General features: G+C 45.8%; 1 protein-coding gene across 1 annotated transcript in view; it reads right to left on the bottom strand.

Moving 5' to 3' along the window:
• Positions 1-6845: 6845 nt before the first annotated feature.
• Positions 6846-11717, bottom strand: part of STX1B (syntaxin 1B) — a 61178-nt gene continuing 56306 nt past the window's right edge. The window contains exon 10 of the mRNA XM_079950298.1: positions 6846-7781. Within this exon, the coding sequence (XP_079806424.1) occupies positions 7701-7781 (81 nt within the window). The 3' untranslated portion in view covers positions 6846-7700. The remainder of the gene's footprint in view (positions 7782-11717) is intronic.

Below are 11717 nucleotides of genomic sequence, written 5' to 3'. Positions count from 1 at the left end.
GGTGGGGAGTGGTGGGGGGTAAACAGATTGCCTTTAAATGCACACATTAGAAACCCATTGCATAGCAAAAACGTGGCCTATACCAGTATATACATAAATGTTATCTCTACCTCTCCACAATATAATACAGATAAATGGTTCTCAAATTGCCAGTGAGCTACAGCAATGGAACTTCTCCCCAAAAAAGCCAAGGAAAAGACAAAGTTTCCAATTGCCCTCAGAGAAATGTATAGCTGAGATGAATTTTGAAGGCAGTGTTAATCCTCAGTATTGGCAGCCAACCTAAGGGACAGGGCATGTGATCTGTGGTTTTGTTGAGGGCAGAGAGGGGAGGGGAGAGGTGGAGGGGCCCCCTCCTGGCCCAATCGAGGGGAGTCACAGAAGGGATTTCATCTCCCCCAGCAACTGTTTGCCCTTTCCTTTGCACTTTGAGAACCAATCGCACACGCGCACACACACACACAAATAAATAAATAGTTATAGCGCGTAGTATTTAGGCACATTAAAAGCTGGACACAGGCATCAACAGTGTCACGTATGCATGTTAAGCATACTTCGTCATGCCAACAACACGTAACAGACATTTGCCACACTCTGTACTCCAGTTACGTCCCCGCAAGGTCTCGTAAACATCCTGCGAATGTGAGGATTGTCTTAACCCTGGGTGATTTCTCTTAAGAGTCAAGCTTTGCGATCAGCAGACCTAATGCACTGCTTCGGGCTGCGGGTGGAGGATGGGCTGTTTGAATGCTTGTTCAAGTACAATATAACTTCCCTCCCTACGCAGAACAAACATATGCCAGGATGGGATTTATAAAGTACAGTACACGGAAGGGCTCAAGCGCCTGGTCCTCTGCCTGCTGTCTGAAGTCATGTGGGTTCAGCACCAGGAGATAAGTCACACAGATCTGCTGACTGCGCAGCTCAGCTCTAAACAGAATAACTAATAGCGGCATTTTACTGTGATGGGGGTCTGCTTCTCCATTTTTGCTGAAGCTAAGGACGGGCAAACCTGTCAATTTCAGTTCCTCTCCATTTCTCATTCCCACCAGTTCTCCACATTTCAGTTTGCAATGGGGGGGGGGGAGGAGAAGGCTTCATGAAGAGTTGGAGAGCATCATTACAAAATTCGGAGAAGGGCAAATTTCAAATTGTTTCGGGAAGCATGAATTGGGTTGATTCTCGTTTAAATGTAAGCCGAATTACTAAAGGATCAGTGAATTTCCAGTGCATGGTTAGATCAATGTTTGCATTTCCTAGCTACCCTTTGATTCACTTAATCAGGGTAGTAAAAATAACATAAAAAGATGATGGGTTCCCCCAGTTTCCTCTTGTAAATCTGTGCATTGTACTTCTAATGCAGGTTTCATTTGCAAATAAAGTTTAGAATTGCTACCCTATTAAACAGTATTTGAAAGATCATTCTTTGCTCTTCTGTAACTGCATTCATTGTTTGTTCATTCTCCGTTACTGGTGTGAACTAATCCAGACTAAGTGATCGTGTGAACCCCCTGATCTGACACAAATTTGGTGGTGCTTTAAAAGAAAGAAAGAAAAGTTGCCCATAGAATCTTCCTATAAAGTCTGACAGCAAGGATGCCATATATATGAGGATTCTTATACCTAGATCTCAAACGCCCTTACTCTGGAGCAACCTTTGCCCAAATCCCCGCTGAAGTTTAAGGATCTCCTCCTTCTGGAGTAAGCAGGGCAAAGGACTGCCAGTGATCACATGCGGAAAACCAGAAACGTACAGAGTATAACACACAGGCACACCCACACATATGCAAACACACATCACATACTGCTTGAAGTATACAACAAGCGTGTGTTTATATATGTTTACCTATATCCCCATTAGCTCCATTGTATATAGGTACAAAAAACCTCCACGCTGAACAAATGCTGAACATATCTACATACAGATATGTATACACACACACACACACACACACACACACACACACTTTATAAAATCAGAATCAAAGGTGACGGAAGAAATAGCAGATGCGTGAATGGGTAAGGGAAATGAGAGTTTGGAGGTGGGGGAAAATCACCGTTACCCACCCCAGTGGGAAAGTTGTATGGAGGACCCTTTTGTTTAAGAGAGTGAACCCTGGGGAACAGAATTGCAGGTGGAACTGGGCGGGGCCTAACTGGATAGGATCCTGAGCATTACGGAACGATTGGGCATCCTCCCTCTAGAATTGCATTATTTCCTCTAACCAGTCCGGAGTCATTCCACGCTAAAGGTCACCTTCTGCAGCCAAGAGGGTTGGATAATTTCCATCGCCGCTGCTGGCTACTTATTCCCATGTGGGTGACTCCTCAAATTTTCCACATTCAATGTGTTTTGAAGCCTGAGGCATCCACGGCTGGAACTTTTGGGGCTGCCCCGTATCTGCCTCCCAGTCCAGATTAGCAGGCTCAGGTAGCAGAAGGAAATGGTTGGGACATTCGAAAAGGTGCGCACACCTAGCTGTCACTGTTAGCGCATCGTCAGGAAGTGAAAAAGTCGCGAGGGGATAAATGGCAGGGGTAGCCCATGAAAGGTTGTTGGGGGAAGGCTTTGTGCTTCCCTGACCTCTGTCCCTCACAATCTAGGAAGACCATCAAATGTAGAGCCAACTCCACTTTACACTGCGGCCATGGGAAACGGAAGACGCTTTCAGCGAAGAACAGGTCTGTATGGCCATCTTTGATAACTGGTATGTTTGAGGAATTCCTCAACACACCAGGAATTCCGCACTGAGAACAGGAGCACAAGAAAGAAAGAAGTGCCCTTTTGTCGGCCCAAATGACCCAGCCGAAAAGGAGGCTGCCCAATGCATCTCTGTATGCTCACTACTCAGGCTTTGTCAAATCAACCAGGAATGGGGCATTTCTGCTGAGTCTCTGCATTGGGAGGGACTGGATGGTGCAATGACGGTGAAGACAGAGACTTAGTAAACTGGCTTCCCCTCAAAGGAGGCAAGCCCAGAACAGGGATTTATGCAAAAACACCGGGTTGGGGTGGGGGACACGTCTTACACGCTCTCAAACATCTCAGACGTAAGAATGCTCCCGAACTTTGAAAAACACTGCCCTACATGTTCCTACATGTTACATTCTGGAGAAAATAATGTTCATGCTATTCTTTTAAAAAATAATAATACTATTTTCCCCCTAGAATGGTAACTCCACAACACAATCTACTCATAATATTGGATTGTTAGTACTCACTCCAGGTAATTCCAGATCTACAAAAGCCTACCAAGAAGCAGCTAATGTTCTACTACAAAATCTAATCATTGGGTGTGCTTTTTCTCGCTCTTCTTCTTCTTTAAATAGAGATGCCATTTAAAGGAGCAAACGTCAACCGAGCGCTCCTGAAAAGGATGCATAGTTTGGGTGCTAAGGTTGCTGGCGCAGTTTGCATTGCTCGTTTTATTTTCTCGGAAAGGCAGAAAGCTATTTCACTAAACTTGAAACAGGGGCACAGTATTACCTTACTTCGGAATACTGCAGCACCTTTGGTAAGTGGGTTCTTAAATACTGCAGCATATTTGGCAAGGGTCAGAGTGTGGCTTCTTCTAATCGCATCAGGTGCTGTTGTTGTTTTCTGCTAAGGATACAGCATCATTAGGATACTCTAGCGATGGAGCTCTGTTACTCAGGGGCGTGCATTTTAACACAAATAGGCCAGTGGGATAATAATACTTTGCCAGTTTTTAAGAGCTGGGTAGTGCGACTGTAGCATGGCCAGAGTATGCTTTCGTGGCAATCAGTACCTTAGCACTGCTTCTTATTTCACAGGCACTGATACAACAGACAGCTAAGCTATACACTGTGCATAATTAGTTCTGTGGATGGAGTTTTGATATGGATATGCCTTTACTTTTGCATTCAGGTGGGTTTGGGCTTTGGGTCTCTTTCCGCATGAGCGACGCTTTGTGCATGCAGAAATTGACCTGAAGATCCTCCCAGGACTTCCGTCTTCCTAGCCTGCGGTAGGGTCTCGCGCTGGTCTTCATGTACAGAAGGCAGAGCGAGGGATCGCCTCTCGTTTACGGCAGCCAGCGAGATCCCACAGCAGCCTAGCTGCTCAGTGTAGATAATGGAAGGGTCACGAAAGATGATCACTGGGTCAAGGCAATGCAGCTGGGGGAACAGGGCAGAGGAATCAAAACAAGTGAAAAAACCAACAACCCAGATCCAAAGGCTGTGATCCCAAGTACACGCTCCTGAAAGCAAGAGCCACTCCACACATTCAGCAGAACCATGTGGTAAAGCACTTTGTGTGCCAAGCTGGGCTGTGGGAGGGGGGCAACTGGAGTTTTCAGCGCTCCAAAATTTCTTGCCAAAGAGAAAACAAGCATGTTTCAGGGAGACAGCTAGGCTGACTCTTTACGAGGATTCTGGATTTGAGAAGGAGGATTTGTTATCAAACACACAACCCCCTATCTCTAATCTGAAATGGTCCGATGAAAGCTTTCCCTCCTGATTCTGCTGAAATGTAGAAACTGCCCTTAAGAGCCACTATAGGCGGGGGAACAACACACCCCACAAATGTCCCAGAAAAACCGAGGCATCCCATTCTTTTTCTCGTGAGAGAATGGCAGCCATTTTGGGTGCCATGGTCTCATACAATTTTGTGCCATGATTTCCCCCTGAAAAAAAAGCACGATCTCAGTGGCAACCCAAAATGCAAGGTTTTGGCCACCATGCCCAAAGAAAACATGGGGGCGGGGAGGGGGAATCGTGGCGCAAGATCACGACACCCAAAATGGTGGCCGTTCTCTCACGAAAAAATATGGGAAGATGGTGTCCTTGTTTTTGCCTTCAAGGTGTTGGAAGGTATGGGACAAATGATATTGCATGGAATGCTATCAAATGCCTGCTGTGTGAATTAAGCCTGTTCTAGTTGATGCATTTGGGATCACCCTTCCAGGGAACCAATTGCCATATACCGTAAGTAAGTCTACACTACTGTAGCATCAGCTGACAACTTTAGTATAGGTGAGGCTATTTTCTTCTATTTTGCTACTGATGGTAGCAACCACCTTACTATTTTATTTTATTTTAGTTCCACGTTGAACTGCATGGAAGAAACCCTGACAGTCCTTCTCCATCAAGTCTGGAAAACTGGAATGTTATTAGAAAAATGAACAAGCCTTCTACTGTTGCCTGTGTCCCTTTCGTTAACGGCTGATTTCTAGCAGTGGATTACTAAGACAGGCGTCTCTGTTTCTGATTCGAAATCGCTCAGAGCTGAACTGCATGTTCAAAAACACCACATCCAGCAAGGCCCCCTGGAGCCATACCATCCATGTCAGCATGCAAGTGAGGGGGCTAGGTTCTAGAAGGTTCTCCTCCTGTCAGAATCTCTCTGAAAATAGAAAACGAGCACACCCAGGAGGAGATGAGGTTAAGCTGAAACCTATAAACTAGTTTTCCATTGGCAGGGAGAGGGGTTTTTTTTTGGGGGGGGGGTTAATGAAGAAGAATTCAAAATGTGAGAACTCCCCTGCAGTCTGACATGGTACACTCTGCATTTTGTGGGACATTTCTAAACAAGCACTGCAGCCCCAGAGGTGGCATTTTTGGCCCACGAAGGGCCAAGGCATATGCGACATTAGTCATGCGGCAAGCCGTGGCGTGGATGGTATTTGAAAATAAACATAAATACCCACTGGGCCAGATAAGGACTATGGCAATGGTTTTGAGTGGAACTGCCCTGCTCCCCACGTGTCTGCAATGGGAGGGAAGCACCCACTGGTCGCTGGGCTTTCGTCCCACTGCAGAGAGCAGGTCCTCAGGGCACCTGATTCCAGTGGAGACGGCGGCAGCAGCAAATGGTTAAAGCTCTTCCTCCACAGCCCCGATCATCCTCCGACACCCCCCTTCCTACTAATAGCTATTTATGATTTTTTAAAACATCATGCACACCAGGACAAAGTGTACGACTAACGTGACCTCTAGTTGTGGTCCTAATTTGAAGCCCAGAAGAGCGTCGTTTGCTCTGGTTTTCTTTTATTGCCAGATACAAATGAACTGAATCCAGTCCTATGTGCAAAGGCTGGGAGAATGGCAGAGTGGCTGGTCACAGTCATGAGCTAGCAGTAGTTCAGAATTCTGTTTTCTGGCGCATGTTGAAACAGGGTGACTGGACGCCACAGTCTCTGTTTTCTAGTCTTGGGTACATTCGTATCACAAGTTTTGAGGTAAGAGAGGAGCAATATCTGCGGCTTTCCTGATGGCTCGATGTGGGAGCATTTCCTTTCCTAGCGCCCCTAAAGCAGATTCCTGGCTGCTGCAAATATTGCTTGATAATACTGTGCTGATATGTGAGCTTTGACACGTTGCTTGCTCCCCGCTGATATGGCAATCTTTTAAAAAGGTGGTCGTTATCAACGCACCAATTTAACGTGGCCATAGTCCACACTGAGTGTCTTTGGAAGCTAGAGCAGCAGGAACTTTTGGACGCAGCGACTCGATTTACTGCTACCCAAGTGTCCTGGAGCGCCGGGATAATCCTTGAAATCTGAGGGGCTGATCCGGTTAGTCTCTTACACATGCTGCCAGGCTCAGGCAGCTCTCAGACAGCGGCAAGGGATGGGGTTGGGGCCTGTGGCAGGAAAGTTCTGCCTGTGGAGCCACACACAAGGTGGGGAAGACGGACGGACAAGGAAGAAGATGCAGCAGATGAACAGATTGTGCCCTGAGAATTGACTCAATTTTTCCAGGTACCTAAGAATGAAAACTTCAGGGTTGTTGTTGTTTTTTGTGTGTCTGTGTGTGTTTTGGAATACAGTCGAACTTAAACCATTCCGGGAGTTGAAACGGTTCAAAAACCAAGGAGCCAATCGGAAGCTGCGGAAGCCACGACAGACGTTCGGCTTCCGAAAAGCATTTGCAAACTGGAACACTCACTTCCGGGTTTGCGGCGTTCGGGAGCCAAAACGTCAGAGTACCAAGGCGTTCGAGAACCAAGGCACGACTGTACGTGCAACGAATGCTACTCTTGGAAACCATGCCTGTTTTCCCCAAGGTTTCCCATTGCCAGATATGAAAAGGGAGTGTCTGTCAGTTGCGCGAGGTGTACCGTTCACCATTCCCTTTCTACAGGCAATGAGGGGGAACCTGAACACGGACCCTACCCCTGCGTGCAACGGTGTAAGTTCCAAACAGCTGTGCGCTAGATCGCGGCCCTCGCCAGTGCCTAGTACTCCAGCATTAATGCTTCCGCCTATCCCCCCCCTCTCCCTTTCAGGTATCTCTCCTGTCCTAGCACTTTAAACAACGGCCCGTTTAGAGATGACTGCCCGATTCGTGGCCGGGTCCTTTCCCACGCTGAGACGGGAAAAGAGCTCCACGAACCATTTCTTCCCTCAGGGTTAACCATTGATATGAAGGGGGGAATCGCCGGGGTGGGCAGGAATTACACGTTTTGGACCATGGTGGAGGGGAGGGGGAGAGGAGGTGCGGTTACGAGACACCCGGTTGAGGCCCAGAATCTCTGGAAATTCTGGGCAGAACCCTGGTGTCCAGCAAATGAGTAAAAATGGATGAGAAAGATGATGCTGAACAACAAACTTAGATTTGCTGACCCGATAAAGTTGTTTTTATCTATAGGTAGCTGGAACATGTGCTGTTATATCCACTGCATGTACAATTTTTAAATTATTATTATAATATTATTATTATTATTTTTGCTTAATTTACAACCCAAGCGTGCCCCCAATGGAGGAGGCCAGTACTATACCGAGAACCACACAACAAATTATAATCATAATTTTCTTCTACATTACCCAAGAAAATCCACGGAGCAATACGGAAAAGGAGAGAGAGGAGGGAGGGGAGGAAAGAAAGACAAACGAGCATTAGTAACAGGCTGTTGTAGGCGAGGCGTTGAGTCTCAAACTGCGGGCCGCCATGTTGTGCACTCCTGCACAGTACACAATCAAAGCAACACATTTTCAGAAAGATACGAGTGGCTGTGATGCAAGGGAAGCCCACAAACCTCAAAGGAACCGACCGTGGGCTGTAGACCCACAAAACCAGCCTTCCCTGACCTGTCATCCTCCAGCTGCTTTGGACTACAACACCCAGGCTGGCTGTGGCTGATGGGAGTTGTAGTCTGAAATCATCAGGTTCGGAAAGGCCTATACCAGGCCACGCATGTGAGTTTGGGTGGCAGCCACCAGAGAATGGACCAGGGCAGAGCTATCCATCACAAATGGTGTTTGATATCACCAACCAACACAGCAACCAAGAAGTAGACTCCCTTCCTTCCTCTCCTTCAATGCCTCCTCAAAATCTTTAATTTCCATCTTGGCCTTTGGCCATCCTGGCTGTGGCGCAATGGGTCAGTGCGTCTGGCTATTAACCAGAACGTTGGTGGTTTGCGCCCGCCCAAGGATGGCTCTGGACAGGATTCCTGCATTGCAAGGAGTTGGACTAGATGACCCTCAGGGTCCCTTCGATTCTATGACTATCCCCTTTGTCCTCATTCCCAACCACCATCAGGTTTTCAGTACTTGCCCACTGCGTTCATAGGCTAGCCTCCCCTCTTTCTGCACTTGTCAGCTTCCCCATTGCCTATTTTAGAACGGAAGTTCATTCCCACCTCTCAGGCTCTGTAAGATGCCATCAAGGCTGATGGCTTGGTATCAGACATGGGCCTGGGAAGGGCGGGAAGGATCTGGCTGGTGAGCAAATTCCTTATCTTCCTCACTCTGCATAGGACAAGTTTTATGGGTGGGTGGGGCTGCCCACCTGTCAAGATATAACAATGATGTCAGCTGACCTCTTTTTACCCATATGGTCTGAAGCCAAGCTGTGTAGGCAAAAGCATGAGGCTGTGGACTTCCGGTCGGCGCCAGCGCTTAATGGCGGCTCTCTCCCCGATCTCCGGAGAGAGGGCTGCTTCACGAGTTCGGGTCTGACCGCTACGGCGAAGCGGGGACCCCTAAAATCACAGGCGCAGAAGCCTGCGAACAAGGAGACTCAGTGGGCACCATTTGTGCCCCCCTTTACTGCAAAAGAGCCTTTTTAAAGGCTCCGGAGGAGCATCGGGGGATTGTGCGGTGCTGAGAGTCGCTACCCAGCCCGTGAAGTGAAGCCGCGTCGCCATAGGCGGAGAGCGCTGATTCCTTCCTGAAATTTGGACTGAAATTGAAATCCCCGTAAGTAGGATTGGGAAACCTACTGGGATTATAAAAAAAAACAAAACGTTTGAAATTTGGCTGAAAATGGGGATGGTAAATAAAGGAAGTCTGCCTCCCCCGGACTGCATGGCTTTTAAAGCAACGGAACTGGAAAGCTGCAATTGAAGGAAAAGTAACTCTGAACTTTTGAATTATTTAACTTTGGCATTGAACTCTAACTACCCCCCCCCCAGCAAGCAGGAGCAGGGGGGGAAGAAAAGGGAACTTGGCTTAACCTGCATGAGAGGAAATTTAAGTGATTAATTCCTGCTGTCTCTGACGATGGGAACAGACTGCCTGGGTGAAGCGCTTTGACAGGAACTGTCTGACAGAACCTGCTGTAAAGCGGAGAGCTCAAATAGATACAATTTTTGGGACTCTACAGAAATAATATTGTTGCAATTAGAAGATTGAAAGTTTCTTTGTCAAAAAAAACAACAACAAAAAACTCTTCCCGAAGAGGGCTTTTGGTTTCTTTGTTTCTTCTGCTTATTGGACATAATGTACTGCTCCCTCTAGAGGGCTGAAAGGCTACAGTTGTAACATAGATTGTCAAATAAAAACAAGTCACTGGATTTTTCCACTCAAGAGCTGTTCCTGTGGGAACGACCTTGGGACATGAGTGGCTCCGCAGAAGATATAACAACAAGATCTAAGGCTAAAGCTGCACAAAAGAAAAGAGGCTCAATATCAGGCTTACTGCCAACAGGCACAGCTGGACAGGAGAAAGGAATAAACGTATTCATGGATTCAGTGACTCAAGCATTACTCAAAATAAATGAATCTTTAGAAAATTTGACTAAGCAAAGCACAGAGAATACCAAACAACTGACAGAACTTACAACAAAACTGGACTTAAATACCAAAAGCATTACATCTAATACAGAAACCATAAATAAATTGGTTCAAGAAAACGCCACAATTCGAAAAATTGCAGAAGAAGCTAAATTTACTGCAGAAACCACACAGGAAAGTTTAATACCAGTCTGTAAGAAGCTGAACCAGCATGAGGCGGTCTTGTCTTTGTGGGAGATGCAGAGGAAAGAGAAGAATTTGAGACTTAGGTTGGTCCCTGAAAGTGAAGGGGACAACCTAGTGGACTTTCTCACAAAAGAATTATCAGAATTTTGGCAGGTAAACTCAGAGGAAGAAGAATTTAAGATAACAACCGCCTTCAGATTGGGCAGAAGGCAAGGCAGGAAGATCCCAAGGGATTGTCTGATAACTCTGAGATCTAAAGAGGAAAGAGATAAAATTTTAAATTTGCATTACCAGAGAACCCTTCGGATTGGAAATGCTTCTGTTCAAATTTACAAGGACATCCCAAAATACATTCTGGAGGTAAGAACCTATTTTAAGAACCTGGTTGACCTGCTGAAGAAGAATAACATACCTTTTAGGTGGGAATTTCCACAAGGCTTGTCTTTTAACTTCAAAGGAAAGAAAGTCAAAATAAGAACAGTGCAAGATAAAGAACAATTCCTGGACAGAAACGAGGAGGACCTTCTGAAAGGAGTGCTAGACTCGACCTCTGACACAGACCTTGGAAATTTGACATTTGGACTGAAGTCACCAACGGAAGAAGAACAGCTGCAGGGAGCAGCTGGAGGTAACTAATTAACAATGTCTCTGCAATTTTTAACCTGGAACTGTAATGGACTGAACCTTCCCAGAAAAAGGCGTGAGGTTTTTCATATCTTGAAAAGAGAACAATTGGATTTGATATGTCTACAAGAAACCCACGTGACAAGGGCACATAGAAGATTACTTATAAATAAAAGATTAGGACAGGAATTTATTTCATCAGATAAAGTTAAGAAAAGAGGAGTGGTGATTTATGCAAAGGAAAAATTGGCTCCAAAATTGATCTTTAAAGATGAATATGGAAGAATTTTGGCAATTGAGATACAAATCCAAGGAGAAAAATTCCTGATAGTTGGCATCTACGCACCAAATGAAGGGAAGGCAGAATTCTACAAGAAATTGCATGAGACATTAATGGATCATCTGGATTACAAGGTGATTTTATTAGGAGATATGAATGGCGTGGTCTCTACAAATATGGATAAAGCACAAAGACAGGTGGTCTCTAAGGACGGGAGACTACCTAAGACCTTTTTTGAAATGACTGAAAACATGGACCTGATTGATATCTGGAGAACAAGAAACCCTCTTGAGAGAGAGGGAACATTCTTTTCAGAGGCACAAATGACATGGACAAGAATAGATCAAATATGGACTACTAGTGGAATGGCTCCAAGGATAAAAAAGGTGGAAATCTGCCCAAAGACATGCTCCGACCATAACGCAGTGAAGATGGAAATGAAACTAACAACAGCTGGATCCTTCAGATGGAGAATGAATGACACCCTATTCAGAGATGTGGAGATTTACAAAAAGGCCCAAAAAACCTTGAAGGACTACTTTGAGATAAATCTGAGGACAGATGTTGAGAAAAGAGTGATCTGGGACGCAAGCAAGGCCGTGATGCGAGGTTTTCTGATACAACAGAACTCTTTAAAGAGAAAG

Source organism: Podarcis cretensis (genome assembly GCF_951804945.1).
Source record: "Podarcis cretensis genome assembly, chromosome: 13".
Classification (NCBI taxonomy): domain Eukaryota; kingdom Metazoa; phylum Chordata; class Lepidosauria; order Squamata; family Lacertidae; genus Podarcis; species Podarcis cretensis.
Note: the sequence above shows the minus strand (reverse complement) of the source record. Positions and strands in the feature narration are given on the sequence as shown.